The sequence below is a fragment of the Lipophrys pholis genome (assembly GCF_963383615.2).
Source record: "Lipophrys pholis genome assembly, chromosome: 10".
NCBI classification, from domain to species: domain Eukaryota; kingdom Metazoa; phylum Chordata; class Actinopteri; order Blenniiformes; family Blenniidae; genus Lipophrys; species Lipophrys pholis.
Genome location: NC_137640.1, coordinates 11,866,983 through 11,885,233, shown reverse-complemented (window position 1 = coordinate 11,885,233; position 18,251 = coordinate 11,866,983). Strand labels below are relative to the sequence as shown.

At 41.6% G+C, this 18,251-nt stretch overlaps 2 protein-coding genes across 3 annotated transcripts; one reads left to right on the top strand and one right to left on the bottom strand.

Annotated features, from left to right (window-relative positions):
• Nucleotides 1–520: 520 nt before the first annotated feature.
• On the top strand, nucleotides 521–4,159 carry rex1bd (required for excision 1-B domain containing). Its single transcript, XM_080474122.1, has 5 exons — nucleotides 521–670; nucleotides 923–1,005; nucleotides 2,141–2,345; nucleotides 3,410–3,498; nucleotides 3,738–4,159. Exons 1-5 carry the CDS (start codon nucleotides 632–634, stop codon nucleotides 3,808–3,810), a joined length of 489 nt encoding a protein of 162 aa, XP_080330248.1. The 5' UTR covers nucleotides 521–631; the 3' UTR covers nucleotides 3,811–4,159.
• crlf1b (cytokine receptor-like factor 1b) lies at nucleotides 4,069–17,468 on the bottom strand. Of its 2 annotated transcripts, none has more exons than XM_080474104.1 (8): nucleotides 17,095–17,468; nucleotides 13,393–13,671; nucleotides 12,615–12,744; nucleotides 12,210–12,382; nucleotides 10,188–10,345; nucleotides 8,391–8,559; nucleotides 5,726–5,907; nucleotides 4,069–4,872 (listed from the first exon to the last, which is right to left on the bottom strand). In XM_080474104.1, exons 1-8 carry the CDS (start codon nucleotides 17,153–17,155, stop codon nucleotides 4,849–4,851), a joined length of 1,176 nt encoding a protein of 391 aa, XP_080330230.1. In that variant the 5' UTR covers nucleotides 17,156–17,468; the 3' UTR covers nucleotides 4,069–4,848. The 2 variants fall into 2 exon arrangements, with proteins under 2 accessions (XP_080330230.1, XP_080330231.1); XM_080474105.1 differs by having other exon boundaries at nucleotides 4,134–4,872; nucleotides 5,722–5,907; nucleotides 17,095–17,435.
• Between the last annotated feature and the right edge of the window lie 783 nt (nucleotides 17,469–18,251).

Genomic DNA, 18,251 nt, shown 5'->3' with positions numbered 1-18,251 from the left:
CCGCTCTATGATTGAACCAAATCCACCCTTATCTTTTATACTGTTGTATTAGACCATGCTATAAGGTACAGTTTACAATGGTCCTTCATTTTCCTTCAGGTGCATCACAATTGCTTATTTGCTTTCTAACTTTTTCTGCTCAATCTATACTCTAAATAAATATCATTGGCACAATGTCATATAAATGTTAGCTTATTACTATTTTTAAAAAAGCAACATGTTTTGCATTGATTAATGTATATTCTTCTTCATCTTCTGGCTGTTCCCTTCAGGAGTTCCCACCTTCTCATATCCATATCCCCTATACCATCATCGTGTCAAATATTTGTTATAATTGTAAGAGCCAAAATTATATTTTTCTGATAATATATTCTTGTTCAGAATTGCGAAAAAAAGAAAAAGAATAAAGAAAACGAAATCTTGCAATCAACACAAAAAAATAGAAACATTTTAGTCACTACTTTTTCATAATAAAAGTCCAAGGTGGCGTCGAATGGATCCTTTTATTTTGAAGAGAACTGATTCACGCGTTGCGTCACATCCTGTAGCGTGAGCGTGGTGCTGAATCAGGTAGTGGAGCAAAACAACGACCTAACTTCATGAAATACAAACATGTTCCCTTAATAAAGCGATGAAACTCACCGACAGCGTCTACCAGAAGACCGACATGGTGAGTGTTTGATGGTTCAACTCCCAGAGCCTCGATGCTGCGACTTTAACACGTGCTAGGCTAACAGGCTAACTCAACAGCAGACTAACGAAGTGAATCATGTGGGTTTCTTCAGCTTGCTTTATGGAGGAGTTGGGTTAAAATGCTGATAATCAATGATGACTCAACCCTTTTGTGACTGTTATTCTTGTTCTCTTGTATGTCTCTCTCTCTCTCTCATTTTCATTCTCTCTCTCTCTCTCTTTTCTTCAGGTCCACACTGACTTTAAATCTCTCATCCAGAGGTTTTACCATCTTCAGTCTGAGCGAGTGGAGACTTACCGGCTCTTTGATGAGTAAGTTTGGACCTAAACACTCACATAATGGCGTTAAACAATGTCCTGCATATACAGGAGGAGAAATGAGGAGAAACATGCTTTTTAAGGTCTGCATGGTTTTTTCCCCCCCTGGAGTGCAGAGTGCTCGTGATGGTCTGCATTTCCCTGCCCTGATGCTCCTGCAGTGCTTTTCTTGCCAGCAGCCATCTGGCTCTCTCTGAACTTGCAGTGGCTCGACCAGTTGTCGTTACTCTTGGCAGGTTCTTTAGCAACCAGGTCCTGATTTCGCAGATGCAATCGTTGGCATCTTTGTCCTTTTCATTTAACTGTTTGCCCTGGTTTATGACCTCGATATCCACCTTTTTTTTAAAGGGCGTCTTTCAGAGCCGTCACTTCTGAAGTGAACTCGCTTCATTTCTCACTGTTGGGTTTGTGCAGAGCTTTTTTTTTTTTTTTTTTTTTGTAGCCACTTCCTCCGTCTTGGCAACTGAATTATTGTTTGAGGTCTGACAAAGCACTCATTGTAAAGGTCTTTTCTTTCAGACACTTTGTGTTTCGACTGTGCGACAGATAGAAGTGAAGTGCAGTCAGATTTTCAGACGACTGTATCCTCACGTCACTTTGATCCACTGAAGACTGTGACGTCGTGATGATGGTTTGTCCTGAGCACGCAGGCATCAAGAACATGAAGGTTGATGGATTTTAAAAAGTCTGGTTTGGACAGCCCCGTGCATTGTGTTAATAACAACAAATTTCACTGCAACACCATGTGGGAGATGTTGGACTGTGTGTTTAACTGCTTTCTCCACGGCTGTCTTAAAAATGAGGAGATAACCTGTTGAAAGATATTTTATTCAAACGGTGGAACGAAGGACGCATTAGAATTCAGGTCCAAGATCCACTGAAGCTGTTCTGGATAGACTAGCACATTTATTAGACGGGTAAATCGAAGTCATCGAATCATCGCACGAGAGCGCGCACACACACATAATCCACTTTGACTTTTTTTAATGTCTCCTGTCTGCACGTTTTCCCTCCCGTTTTCAATGTCGCATCATTAAAGTACTCATGCAAACGACTGTGAGTTCTACAACTCAAAGGGAATGTTTTCTTCTTGTTTGTCTCCTTGTTTTGGCTGCTGAATGCCTTCCAGGGGACACGAGGCCTACTTGAGGACGGGCCCTCAATATGACTTCGACCACTACCGACAGCTGGTCCATGAGATAACGCAGGCTTTCTGCGGCATCTCCAAGGAAGTGCTGGAGATTAAGGGGCGACTGCACCAGGACTTCGACCGAGCAGACCTCTCCGAGCACATCGAGAAACTGCAGAGCAAAGAAAAGCAAAAACTTGAACTGGTAGGCGAACACATTAGTTTTGTGCCCAGAGGGCAACAAGAAAGTAAAATCTGAGTTTTCCCATGTGCCGGTACTGTATGATGAGTTGGATGAAAAAGAAAAGGTCACTAAAATTCTTTCCCCCCCTTATCTGATTCCCCCTAAGAAATCCTATTTGTTTACTGTATTTAACTTTTTTTTTTTTTTTTTGCTCATCTATGATCAAAATATAAAATCGCAAGACATATTGCACGTTTTGGAGGGGGGCAATCTAAGAATGGTGGCACAATTATTTAAAAAAAAAAAAAAAAAACACCAAGAGGATTTAAATGAAGGCTTTTGTGTGTAAATACTTGCATATACCATGAGAATATTGAATGGAAAGTGTTCTTGCTATGGGGCAAAAGTGACAACCGCTGCCCCCATCCTTCCCCAAAGTATTTAATGAGCTGAACTCATTTGACCTCGTTTTTTGGTTCATTTTTAACAGTAGAATGCAAAGAGTGCACATACTTCATCCCCTCTGTTGTTCAACAATTCTACTCTTTCACCACAAGGAGTCAGAGTTTGTCTGCAAAACATTTCACAGCCGTTTTTTCCAGTTTGAAGCAAATTGTCCCTCCTTCTCTTTCAGGAGTTTATTAAACATTATGTTAAATATTATACATTTTAAAACACACAGTGGCGGAGGATTTAATCTGCGCGTTGTGCTTCTGATGAGGGAAAGTTCAGGACCGAACCGTGGACGTTATTTAGTTGAACATGAATAATTTATGTGGCTCTTCTGGAAGTCAGAGATGGGAAATGTGTCTGTGATGATAGCTGGACAGAGTCACGCTGAGGTGAAAATGTAGCTGCTTCGCTACGGCCCACATTCCTGAACATCCACATTCTGAACAGCTGGTGTTCAGAAGTGATGCTTTGCCCTTTTGTGGGAAGTTTTATAGGCTGCCATAATATTAACCGTCCTTCTTCCAGTAATCGTATAAAGCTCCTATTATCCCCGGGTTCATCCTCCCGTCTTTCTTCGGTCCTCTGCTGATGTGTGGTTTGCATAAATCCTATGTGAAGTACCCTCTCCGCAGACAGCCCAGCTGCAGCTGGCTAGGCAGCAGGCCCAGGATCACCCGGAGGATGAGGACTGTCAAGAAAAGATTCAGGAGATCAAGCACGAGTAAGAGCAGCTATTACCCCCTCCTCCGTTTACTGCTTTTGCTCCCCGCTGACCCCTTCACTCATTCACTTGCTTTCAACTTGCTGCTGGCAGCAAAAACCGCCACAACATTCACGCGCTTCCTCTTAATTTTACAGTCCATCGTTCAATACCAGCAAAGTTTCATTTCTGTGCACAGAAGACCTTAAAGGAGCGCCGCAGCCTTCAAATAAACGTGTCTGTGTCTTCCCCACGTCTAGAATCATCAAAAACAAAGAGGCCCTGAGCGAGATCATGCAGGATTTTAAATATGATTCAGAGGAGAGTGATTGACAGTGGACTCCCTGTAGGCCTGCTCCAGCCCTCTCACATCAGCAGACAGCAGAGCTGACAGGTCGACTCTGTACGCTGCAACTTCCATCTTGCACTCCTCCTCAGCTGCACTTATTGATCCCCCTCTGGCCCCACCCTGCTCCATGCTGCAGTCTTATTCCCACCCAGGGGGGCTTTTACATTCTGGCTCGGTGTGTTTCTGTCTGTACTCGTGTGTTCGTATTATTGCATGAATCAACACAAAAAGAGAAGAAAAATGTGCTTACGTCGGTTCGAAATGTATTTAGCAAATGGGGGGAGAAAAACGTTGGAAAACTCAATCTATGCTTAGTGGATAACGTGTATTTTTAAATAATAAAAACATTTAAACAAATACATTTGGTTTTGAATAATTGACCTTTACATTATACACAGTATGAGACGATAAGTTAGACGTAACATCCCCTTAAATATTCAGTATACAAAAATATAAGCAATTAGTGTTATACAAGGATTTGGCTAGATACAGAATAGTATGTACATTTCTATTAAAAAGCAAAAAAAATCCCATTATATAAAATGGCCTCTTCACGATTGATGATGACTTTTTATCTTTCCATTAACGATTCCTCAATTTCCGATCTATTTGAAATGTTGGCGAACAGGGGTGTATTATTAATAGAGATAATAAGCCTCAAAATAATCTCACTTAATGAGATTTGCTTTGATTTTCAAGTTTGTCTTGGATTAAAAATAGGTTTGTCTTTCCTAGAATAAATTGGGTATTACAATACACCTGAATATTCTATTTTATTGCAAATACATCTAAGAAAGAGATTGCGACTATGGAAAGGGAAGAAAAAAAGGTTGCATTGTCTTGTTTGAGTTATCTCCCACTCTGGCTCCTTAAACTCCAGCCTGTATGACCAAACACTGCAGTATCCCTCAGGCGGGGGACTTGGACGTCTCGCACAGCTGGGACTCTCCGGACCACTAATCCGTCAGTGTTTCCCGATGCTGTTCTTGAATTAAACACCACAGCCGTACCGAGTGCTTCAGCTATGAGTTATCCTCTTGTCGTATCTGAAAAGACAAAAGCAGATGGTTTGTACTGGGGTAAGAGTTTAAAAAAAAAAAAAAAAAAAGGACTATGTTATCTCCAGTAATCACAATCACTCTGTCTGACTGACACTTTCACCCCCAACCCCCCCCCCCCTTTTTGCATCATCTCTTTGTTATTCTGCGGCGCTCTCAGAGCCTCCAGCTTCCTTTCTCGCAGGGTAATCAATGGCAACCTGTCACACTTTGTGAAACAAGACATTATTCAGGCAGCAGCTTACGCCCTATAATACACAACAACAACAAAAAATCCGTAGACTGCTAAGCTAATCGAGTCAGGTAGGCGAAAGGTTTCTGTGAGTTCAAGGACTGAGCTGCAGAGGATGCGGCTGAAGGATCGGAACTCTTCACACAGTCACATAAACACACATGGATCCTGATGCTGTGCGTGCCATTTGGCCCGAGTTACTTTGGTGAAAAGGGGATCCTCGTGCCAAGACAAAACAAAACACAAAAGGAACACATTATGGCAGGCTGTTAATTACATTTATATGTTCATTTTTCTTTGTTGTGGTCATCAGCTGAGGATCAGAAGTCCACTCATTAAAATATGTAATAAAATCCGAGTGCTTGACTGAGAGCATATCTACTTTTATGTCTCCCACTTCTTTGCCGGTAAAGTCTAAACCGCATTTCACCTGATCATAAAGTCCAGACTGGAACTTTTCAAGAGAGATCTTTTCCCCTCTCTGGTGTACGTGAAAATGCTGACCATGTGCCTGACGAAGGCAGGGTCAGAAATTCAGCTCGGGACACGGATGCAGGGCAGCAGAGGCAACCAAAAAGAGATGTAGAGAGACAGATTCTGCTTACCTACCTGGTTGCGCACTCTCTGCGATTTCTGCAGCCACACCCTCCACTGATCGTACAGCTTGATTGACATGCCGCTGCAGCCGTACGCATGCTTGCGAACCCATCCAAAGAACTGCTTGAGTTCCCGCCGCAGGGTGGAGTTCTGCTCGCCGGGCTTAGGATCACATGAGCCGGTCTGCAGCCGCTCTGGGAAAAGACAGCAGGGAGGAGGGGTGAGACGGCGGGAAAAGAGAGAGAGACGGCGAAGGAAGTAGGAGAGGAGAAGGCAGCGTCAAGGTTATAATCAGGACGAGTCTGTACAGCCAGGCGCAGGTGTATGGATTATTTACAAGCTGCTCACATGGTTGCATACTCTGGCCCTTTTCAGATAGTCGTCAAGTACATTGGAGAGGACGGATACTTCTTTTCCTTTTTACTTCTTAAGTGACATGATACTCAAAGGGGCTTTTATCAAACTCGGCCAGAGTGTCAAAAAGTGACTTCCGTGTGTCTCAGTAACTTCTCGGAGGAGAGAGGTCAGGGCTCAGACTGCTGCTTCTGTGTTTGATGGATGAGCCTACAAGAGGATGATTCTGGTGTCAAATTACATGTTTGATATTTGAACTTTATACCAAAATACAATTAAGTATTTCAGTGCAATACATAGAGCACAAACATATCTGATGATGTGTGAGAGGAAGTAGAAACTCTAGAAACGTAACTCTTTTCTGACTCATTGGAAATCAGTATGATTGTATGCAATGTGTGTTCTACAAAATAAAACACTATATAACTATATATATTGTCTATGTGCAGCAAAATGACATTACATTTACTTTTTTATTCAAGAAAAGGTGTGGAGGTTGTAAATTTGATCAATCGTCTGGTGATAAAACTTGGAAGGATGCTAATCAGAAGGAGGTGGCTGCTTTGTGTTATATTAAACTATACACTGATGAAACTGCACTAAAATAAAAGTAAGGTAAATCTAAAAAATACTACTGATAACTATTGTTTTGAGCTCATGTGTCTGCAGCTTTTCAAGATCAGTGTTATTAACATTTCACACAATGTCGTTTTCACATTACAGTACTAAAAGCTGTGCTGTGATGAGCAGAATATATTGAATCTAAATAAGGGAAGCATCCTATTTACTTAGTATGTTAGCAGTGGCAATTCAAAGTATTGGTGTTAAAGAACATCTCGGCAAGACTGTAAACCTTTTGATTTATACAAATTATTGACATGTATATGCCTATGCAACGGCAAAAATTGACTAATGTACTGGTACATTACAAAAGATAAAAATAATTTATGGATTAATGGGACTTACATTATTCTTGATGAACCTAAAATTCTGTTTTCCAGCAAAGAACACTGACATACTAGTGATGCCACAAGTCTGACTGCTTCTGAATGTAGAACATCATGTTCTTCGGTGAACATTTATGATGGAAAAGTAGTACTAATAATAAAAATAAGCACTGCTACACTTTTGCTGTGGAGAGATGTTTCTTGTTTGATGTCCTAAACTGAGGGGGTGACGGACCATACCAGTGTTTGACTTAGTCGGGAAACGTTGTCTGCCACAATCAATTCTTTATGGCAAACAACAGAGCTCGATAACGACTTCCTCCCTCTGGGAAGTAAATACCACATAACCTATGTAACTCATTATCTGCTCCCAAACCTGCTTCCACTCAAGCTTTATAGGTCCTGTGTGTGCCACGGACTGACAACCAGCTTTTTAACTTGATCAATCTTTGAAGCACACGACAAAAATCTATCAAGTGCCCCCCCCCCCCCCCCCCCCCCCCGGGCCCTTTGGAGTTCCTTCTAATCCTCTGCTGGGAGATCTCTATCAAGGTATCAAGCTTATTGAGGCCTATTGATGTTTAGTTTCTTCTGGGTCACATGCGGTTTGGATCTTCCTGTTCAGGATGTTGAATCAGGGATAAGAACGTTGTTTTTCTGGCCTTAATTGGCATTGAAAGGTTGATTATTAGGAAGAAACGAATGGTCAAGATTTATGGGCACCACTGATGTTTGGGAAACATTTAAAGACCATTAAACCCGTGAGGCAGTCAAGGAGAGGAAGGACGTGGGCTGGAGTTTTAACTGTTCGGTGGGTTTATTTCTGCTCGGATAAATAAGATTAATGCCATCAGTCACATGCGCCCGAAAAGTTAAACCAAAGAATGTCTAATGGTAAAATCTGTTTGGTGCGTCTCAGATTCACATCTTGCAATCATTATATCATCAACAAATGATCTAACTTCATTTGTATAGTTTGTTTGTGAACTTCTGTGTTATTGTGAGCGTCATCAGCCAAAGGAAAGCAGGGAAACTCCTCTGTGAAGGAAGGGAGACAAAGGAGACAGGATGAAGAGATCCTGACACCCCTTCACCGTAGCTAGGGAGGTGGTTAGTGTTAATTAATGATATTTAATAATGAGAATTAGTCAATGGAAATATGGGAGTCCTCGTAATGTAACGTGGTCTAGTAGAGGAAAAGAATGGAAACTGTGTAAGCCAAAGGCATCAGGGCTCAGAGTCGTATAGTGTTCTAGCGTAAGTCATGCTGGACACATTTTCCCAACTCTCACGTCCAGTAAACGGCCCAGCTGCCTCGCTCCGTGTGTCTGTTAGTATATATGTGGTCATGTGGTGAAGTGTGTGTATATACGTACCACTGCCCGGTGTGGAGGCAGCAGTCGGGTGGCTCCATTCGCTCCAGATGCCCGGCTTCCTGGAGCCAAAGATGCCCACCGGGTTGCATCTCACCTCGACAAAATAGACAGTCCCGGGCTGAAGGCCGGCCAGGCGACATGACGTCAGATTACCGACATCGTCCACCACCTGGAAGGGGGAGAAGATTGAGACAGAGGGTGTGAAAATCGAGGTCCAGAGGTCCACAGTGTGGCCCTCTAGACCAAGTCCTATTTTAAACTGTTGGCAGCACCATTACTGTAGCATACATGTACATTACATACAAAGTGAACTAATCAAAGACTGTGGCCTCATATAATCTGTTTAGGGGGATCTCTCAGGGGTCTGTACTTTACTTATGTATCTTTGAGACAACAGTTGACATTTACTTCCCACGTGAGAATCTGTCCTTTCTCCTCACATTCTTAAAACTGGTGTGTTCCTTGTTTTAACCTCCATGAGGACAAATCAGAGTCACAGTGAAAAGATCGGAGCAGCTGACAGTTGTAACATCCATAATGACGTTGCAGAAGTTGACAGAAGTAAATAAAGACGTTACGATAATTAATGGTTTAATGGCATAACTTCCTGTTACTCTCTCAAGAGTCCTAAAATGAAAGTTTTAGAGTGAATTTATGGGGTTGTACTAACACTGAAAAAATTCCTATATTGATTATTAAAAATGACAAGGTTTCTATTGAGTTTATCAAAGACTGTTAAGGAAACATAACACGTTATTCAAAGACAATATTTTGTTGACATAATTTTAAAAAAAGCATTTTGACACCAATCTTATCAGTGGATCTGGAAGAGAGGTAGATAGTTTTTATTATTTAAAAGATCGTGATAGTGTAAATTCAAGCATTTTACATTTGCACAGATTCCCACCAGTAACATTATCAGTGGGGCTTCTGATAAATACACCCACCAAGCTTTTATGACATCATATCGAGCATCTGATAACTACTAAAGTCATTCTGCCGCATGACATTTAGCATAGATCTTTAGTCAGTAGCATCTGAATTAATGCTGCAACAGATGGCATGTCCTCCACGGAGCCCTGATCTCATGAGTCTGTCTGGAATAACATGAAGAGACTGGACACTGTTATTAAATCCACTAATGAAGAATAAACGATCTATCTGCCGAACACCTTAAAAAATGTCAGCTAATGTAACGACCGAATCTGGTTCCAATTTATCGGCAAAGACCATTAAAGAAAATGTTATAAAAATCAGCCTGGCTTTATTTTTAGTGCCTAAATCTTTTGCGCTGTTTTGTATAAATGTGTTTCTGCGGCACACAATAAAAGGATATTTTCTAATCACTGTCTCCAGCTTTGTTCTGCTTTCATCTAGAGTGTAGTCTGGATATTAATGGCTTCAAGTGCATTTGAATATTATTTGCTTAATCCCCTCGTTCAATAGAAAACCCTGAATTCAAAGAAGTGCTCCGTGTTTGTACACGTCAGAGAAATAATAAGAAGCTTTCGCTCGGAAACATCAAAGAAACAGTTTGAAAGACTAACAGTTTCTAAAAGCTCCACTTCTGCACTTTTGGATCAAAGCCTGGCTCTTAAATTTTCCAGCTGCTCGTAGCAGTTTCAGTTTTTTAATGCAAGATTTGCTTTATAACGAAGGTAGAAGCCGAAAGTGGGCGATGCAATGGTTAGAAACTTTCATCCTTCACTGGATCAGAACATTTCTACAGCAGCCACAGCGATGGGCACGTCTGTGCTGCAGAGTCAGCAGGTTTGGGTGTCAGAATGTGTGACCCACCTTCCAGTCAGAGCTGTCCTCCAGCCTGTAGCGTATCTGATATTTGGCCTTAAACAGAATGTCCTTGAGCTCGGGGGGGCTGGCCCAGCGGACCGTCAGCTGGTCCTCCAGGTCCCCGACACGACTCACCTGCACGTTGGCAGGAGGGTCGGTGGTCACTGCGCAGACAAGGACGAGGGTTAGCAGATGTACCGTACACGTAGTGAAGATAGATGAGGCTGGGAGCCATCTAAATACAGTAGCACATGGAGGGAATCTTTTTATTATTTAATTTTTCAGGCCACGTCCAAAGCATTTCATAAATTCGTGAAAATGTCAGTTATTCTTCGAGGATTAGACTTGTTTAAATTGACTGACGCTTTGCAGAGTACGCTGCGGTCGCTGTTGCCTGTGATGTAATCCTGGGAGGCCGCCTTGTGTGCGGCTTTATTACGCTCACAATCGAGAGGGAGCAGACGTCAGAGCAACTGAATTCCCCATAAACTGGCCGTATGATTTTATTTTCTTATTAGTCCATTATGGCTTGAAAGGTGTGCCGCTATTTTGTTATTGTGTTTTTATTATTTTATTCCAGGGATTTAAAGTTATTTTTGTACCATCATTTGTCAGATTATTTTAGGCATAATAAGGCATGTTGAATAGTCATCTGAATTTGTGTCTTCAGTTGATCTTTATTTGTGCATGTCAAGACAAGTACTATCCAGTTATTGGAATACTATCTTTAAAAGCACTACTACCATGATTTTTACTGGTATGAAGGAAAGCTGTATAGAGACGGACCAAAAGGAATATAACCTGACAGATGTAAGCCTTCCAGTCTATGTGGAGGGCAATTAAAACAGGTGCAGATTAGAGACACTTATCTCATCACACACACGGAAACATCATTATGCACATATCAATATCGAGTCACACATGAATTATATTGCACGACTCTCCGAAAGTCATAAACACGCTTGTTAAGTTAATCGCTGACTCGAGGTGTGAATGTTTCTTTGTGTTTCCTCTTTGATGGACTGGGGAACCATTTTGCCTGTTGTCAGCAGGAACAGGCTCCAGCTGCGACCCTGACTGAACACTGGATGTATGAATGTATTCATGGTCCTCAGATATAAAAAGTTTCACTTGGCTTTGTTGGTTCGTCTTCACCTCCTGTCCAGTTGGCTGGTAGGCATGAGATCAGACCGGGCTGTACTTTCTGTGAGAGGATGTTGTACCCTCTGCTGGTGCTAAATAAAACATTTACCCGCTCCAATAAAGCAACTCGAGTGCTTTAAAGACAGAGGGGGAGATAAAGACGGCAACGGCATAAAAGAAAGTCAGGAAACTTATTAAAAGTCCTGTTAAAGTGCTTCCTGTTTGTGTGACTGCATCCTTTGCTGACTTCGCTGACATTGCGTGACGCGGCTTTCTAGTCGACGTACGTTATTTGTTCAGCGTGAAACCAAAGAGCAAAACAGAGCGAGAGCAAACTTTCTCAGAGCCTCTTGTTTCTGCTGTAATAGCAGAGCAGTTCATCATACATATGGCATCAATCCTCCTCCTCCTCTTCCTACTCCACCGACCCACTCCAAGCCTCAGAATTATCTCTCCCTAAGTGAGGATAAATCCAAAGAGAGGATGTTCTCGCACACATAACAAACACTGCTTTCGAAATCTGCTCTTCACTGGACGCCATGGGGCTTTTTGTGCTCCATGAGAATTGGGCAAATTACAAGAAAATGTCCAATACAACAACTTAAAAGTGGAGATACGTGTGAAGTCATTACCTGAAAGTCATCTGTTATGTGCTTAAATTTTACAACTAAGTAATTTCTTTTAGCCTGAACCCACGGCGTTGGCACATCAAACGCTTTGGACAGGGTAAATCATAGAAAATAAAATGACCCTTTTTCCTGCCACGAGCACAGCAAATGTAAAACAGGAGAAAAACAACACACCAGAAAAAGGGTAGAGAAACGTAAATTAACATTTTGGATGAAAATAGTAATGCAAATTGACAGACAAGCTTCCGTCACTCACCTACATCAAGGATGTCCAGGGTGGTGATGTCAGACGTAGCTGAGCCGAGCTGATTGGCCGCCTCCACCCAGATTTCGTACGGCGTGAAGAGTGCAATATTGTGGGGAATGTAACAGGAGTACCGTTGGCTCCCTGTACCATAATTTTCACACTCCTTCTCTCTCTCATGCCACCTGAAAATAAACACATGGACCAAATAAACCTCTGGGGGTTTGCTTCTTAGAAAGGCCCGCTGGCTGATCTGATCCGTTTGTATTTGTCCACGATGTTCTCCACACCTGCAGCGTCGGCGTGGAGAACAGTTCAGAATGAGAAGCTGTGCGCCGTTTTTGCTTGTCGACCTGCCGAATGCTGGACGGGGGCGATCGCCGCCGAGCTGCTGCGGGACGTTCAGTTGACGCTCACCTCAGTTTGTACTTCAAGGTGTACTTGGTTTGGATGTGGGTCTCCCCCGACCCACCCAGGCTCCACTTGCAACTCAAGTCCCTTGTGTTGCGCGACCAGCAGGTTAGATTGACTGGCTTTTCAGGAGGCACTGAACAGGACCAAAGAAAACATGTGAAGTCGCACAAAACAGAGTCCAAATAGATATACACTCACTGAAAGCTGTGACTTCACCTCTACTCTTCTGGGGTTTGTTTATTTAATAAAAGCACCAGCATTCTTGTGATCACGAAACCACTACTTTGACTATTTAAAAAAAATAATTACAACTTTCTTCAAAAGAAGCTCAGCTTTTGGAAGGTTTCAACGTGCAAACTCAATGATTTTTCTTCTCAATATTTTTGATCTTCTACGATCACTGAAATTCTAAATAAACCAACATCAATCTTCATTTTATATGCACTTTTTGAGCATTAAACCCATGAAAGAAATAAAACTGCATTTTACACGTTTGTGATGTCGGTCAAACTTTAGGGAAATTCACACACATTAAACCAAGTAAAAAACATTAAGGGACACAAATAGTATTGAAATTATACACTTTAGGTATATTTTCTGAACAAATTGGCAGTCTATTGCCAGATATCAAAAGTAAAAGTGTAATAAAATCGTTTTTTTCATACAAATAAAGCAATTATTTCTAGGTCTGTCATTTGAAAAGCAGACACCACCATCCAATAAACCAGGATAAAATGACACATCCCAATACGCTTTAAAAAAAAAAACAATCCCCACTTACGGCCCACATAGAGACAAGAACCGGCCAGGACCCGTCCATCTCCTCCGTGACACACCAGGTTGTCTCCAGACTGCTGCTGCGAGCCGTTGAGGCTGCGCAGGGAGACACTCAGGACACCGGAGGACACGACGCTGTAGGCGCTGCTGGGAAGACGCGCCCCGTTCAACGTCCAGTACAGGGAGCTTGCATGCGGGCCGAGCCCGGGGCTCAGTGTGCATGTGGCTGTCAGGTTCGAGCCAATGAGCTTGACGGGATCCTGAGGGGAGATGACTGCTACGTCTGGACCGTGGAAACACACACATATTAAAGATTATAAGCCAAAGAACCAGGGGTGTCTCATACACTCCAGGTTGATCTTAAGTGGGCCAGTAAAATTAATGATGCTACAAAACATTTCCCCTCAATTTCCAGAGCATTCGGAAACCGTCTACATTTAACTTGAATATCTTCATACAAAACCTGAGCCGGTTGAAATTTAGAGAGAACATAAATGCAGTTTTAACGTCATACTATTTTCAACAATGACGCTTGACTCAAAACAGAGTGAATTGTCCAAAACCATGTCCCCCAATTACAGCTCAAATTTTATCTCTGAATTTTTTTGCACCCCAAATTTAAACAAATGACTTTGACCTTTTGTTGTACAATAAGGCTGTAGGATCTGAAATCCTCTCATGACTAATGCTTTAAAAAGTCTGTCATTTTTCAGGGCACACGATTCCTGCAGTCTTCAGCACAGTACGGCTTTGATGCTAAAGCTTCTTTGCACTATACGGTAGTAAACTGATGTCTCAGCTCATGAAAAGGTAAATTTTTTTACAGTTTGCATGGTCAGTCCTCTGGCCAGACTACTCCCTCTCTCTGGTGGGCAGTCTTTTTTCAGCCCTTGGGCCAAATCATTGACACCCATGATATAAACCAAGTTAATTAACCAACAAAAATAACCCTGCCAGTATGCAGTTTTTCTTTTTAAACTCTCGGGACCTCACCCCAAACATTATATACAATCCAATAACCTCAGAGATTTTTTTCTGTTTGCTGACACAATGTCAGTACATTTTCAATTACACGTTAGAGTCCCTGTTATCATTTAAACTTAATTATTTCGATTTTCTAAAGTAACACCAAACATCTGTTTGTGGGCTCGTGTGACTGAGCCGTTCGATTTCTTTCGGCGCTGGAATCAAGTCAGTGCCGACACAGTCTCACGAGAAGTTGTAACATTTCTAACAAGAAATCGTACAAATCCAAATTTCTGGCCCGAGAACATCTATTTGAGTGTGCGTGTGTGTGTGTGTGTGTGTGTGTGTGTGTGTGTGTGTGTGCGTGCGTGCGGGCGTGCGTACACTGCACCACAACAGAGCAGCAGCAGCTCAGCACATATTTATGACCCAGTAATGAAGTGGATTTATGGAGCCTCAGTGGGCTCACTCACAAAGGTCACCCCGGTTCTGTCTGTAAAAATCCTTGAATGCTTTTCCATACCGTGACCCCTCTGCGGCATAAAGTTTGCCCTGATGATTGATACCCATGAGAAACCCCCTCACTGCGTGTTTCAATGTTACCACTGGCCTTCCTCTTTACAGATACGCGAGTTAACATGTAGACTTTTATTAACCGTGCAGCAGGTGGGCGGTGAATAAACTCTCTAGCATATGCGCCACTACACCTTTTCTAGCCTCTGAGGATAAATCAGTGACGACAGGACAGAGGTTTCCCCTTTGGGCCTTAAATATCATGTTAGTTCCAAATATAATCAACAATATGCATTACCGGCCCCTCCCCCCTGATGTTTTTCCACGCTACACATAAAATGGTTATTTCTTAATGTTGTGATAAAGAAAATTCTGCACACTGATGATTTCACGTCTCCTTCACGCAACAGCATTGGTGAACTATTTCAGTTCATCGGCTGCATCACCACCATGTCTAATAGAGCTTCTTGTTAGCCTAATCCAACATTAGGCACAAAGTCACCCCTAATGACTGCATGTTGGATTATTTTGATAGAAAATGTTCCAATTAGATTATAATTAGCTTAAAAAGCTTTAAAAAAAAAAAAATAATAATGTTTTGAAGCTTGTAAATTGGCTGCAGTCGAATGTAATCACTTCAAAACAAAAAGTAAGAATCCCCAAATTAATTGTGCTCTATTACGTGTGCTGAGGTCGTACACAAACACACACCGTCATGAGAGGTTAGTTTTCAGTTCCATATTTTGCTATTCCCTGATTATCGTCATCAACTTCGATCTTCAACTTCCAAACACTTTTTAGAGAGTAAATATTACTTTCTGTGCTTCAAAAATGATTGAGAAAACACACATACACACACACACACACACACGCATACAGAACCCTGATAAAACCCTCCCACAGAGGGAAACATGCAAACATGCAAAAACCCACACAAGCAATAAATAGTATCGGGGTTCAAATGCATATTGACAGACACATTGTGTGGAAAAAGAACACATGCACAGGAAAACGTGCAAACTCAGCATAGAGAGGCTCAGCGTGGACTTGAATCCAAAACCTTTTGCATTATTGTGCAGCGACACTTTTAAGGTCAATGAGGCTGCTGATTGTAAAACGGTCCAGTATAATATAAACAGAACAATTCAAAGGTCGATAAATACAGTACATATATAATTGCCATCCTGACACCACTACTGCTTGGAGGTAGAAGACAAACCGAGTTTTTATTTGAACACAAATTAAAGTTCCATAGTTTGAAATAATGAAATACAGAGTACTTTTCTGAGTACTCCTCTCAAGAACTACTACAAGTTTCCCTTACATTGCTTCTACATTTAATTTGCATTTTCAGTAGCAGGCATTAATTTCAAGTTAAGAGTATCTAATGTCTGCAAGGCAAAACACATTTCTCAGACAAAGAATTAAGTGTCCAGAAATTCTACCATGGGAACTCCTTTTGAAAACATTATTTTATTATTTTTTTTATTTCTTCATATAAAAAGTCTATGTGAATTCAGATGAGGTTCAAATTAAAATATAAGCGAACACAATAGTGAAACTTGAGCTTTTTAAGTAGCATATATTTACAAAAAAGACTAGAACATATCACTTAATAACAGTGATTGCAATATTTGTAGTTCACTCCTGCTAGATACTAATTGTTATTATTCAGTATTACAAGGTGCAAAATGTTACATGCGTGCATGTTGATTTAATAAATGACATTTTGAGACATACATTGTGTTAAAATCCCAACCTGGCCCCCTGACAGTGAGGATCAGGTTGAACGACCAAAGTGTCTCTATTTTTTACCGCAAAGCTGTTTGTGTTTGGTTGATCTCTGTTGTTGATGTATTAGTTTGTGGCATCATACAGACACACCGTTCCTAACTTGACATTTATATAATAGATTAAAATATAAAATTACACAAGTCTGCACCTAAAATCAGACATCTAATTGGATAGCTGGCACCTCCACTACACCCATTCATACAGATTTGTGATTACTTATATTTTTGTGTTGTTATTAATATTATTATTATGTGTGGGACTGACGAGAGATTAATTATATCAGTTTAATAATAATTTATTAATTCCAACCATAAACTAGTTCTGTGGGTTTAACGCAGTGCCATGCTGTACAGGAGAACAAACTGCACCTCCCATCTTCTTCCTGCCTTCAAGCAGCTGAAGTTTCATTCTGTCTGCTGAGTTTGGTACTTACGCGTCGAGGAGGAGAAGAGCGCGTGTGGAAGCAGAAGGAGCAGGAACATGAGGGGACTCATGCTTCTGTGAACTGGCCTGGGATTCTGCTGTTGTTTTCTCCTCCTCCCTCCCTTTTTTCCCCTGTCCGTTTCGTGGATTTTTCAAAGTCCCTCTCCCAAAAAAAAAAGAAAAAAAAAAAAAAAAAAAGACAGTTAAAGTTGAGGTTGGAGGAGGAACAGTGCAGCTTCTCTGTCCAGTGACTGCTGCTCAGTGAAAGTGGGTGAAGGAGCCAGAGAGAGAGCGAAACGCAGGCAGGCGGTGGAAACACCAGGCTTTCCCCTTCAACTCCGTCTCTTTCCGCAGCTCCCAACAAGATTCAGGTCCGCACACTGTGTTTGCTCCTCCCTTGTTTTCCCACAGGCACAAAAGTCATTAGTGCTCCTCAGCAGGTCGCCTCCCGGACACACCCGCAACACACCCACAGCCAGCACACAAACACAACTGCAACTTTTTTTTTTTTTTTCTTTTCCCCTCATATCATCTGCAGATAGGTTCTTCAGGTGAGTTCTAGCACATTCACTATTGATACCAAGTCTTCAGAATAGAATGAAACTGTATGAATCCTTTGCAGGAGATTGCTTTATTGTTAAAGAAGCTTAATGTAAAAATATGACAGTAGTAATGACACTTTTGTGCGTGTAGTGGCAGTAGTGAGTCACTGTGAGACTCCATTTGTCTTTGGTACAACTGCTTTTAATTCCTGTTAGAATTTCAGTAAATAGTTTATTAATTGCGCAGACTGACATCACTCTTTCAGACTAGGGTCCTATAAAAACACTTTCAGTTCATTGAGCAGGTCAACCTTAGAATGTGCCGACATTTTCTTCAGCTTAACAGAGGCAAAACTGATGTAGTGGTTTTTGGATAAAGAGGAGAGATTCATTTCTAATGCTCTTCTTCAGTCTGTGAGGTTGAAAATCAGCGACAGAGACAGACGTCTTTGGTGTGGTGGTGTGGGAGGGTGTCATGGACTCTGTCCCGAGTCTGACCAGTCATATTAGAATAATCACCAAGAATTCTGGCAGAACATAATTCATAGTCTGCCTTACATTGGTCATTTTTATGTCATTACATTTAAACAATCTTCAAACACTCACATCGCTCGTGCTCTCAGCG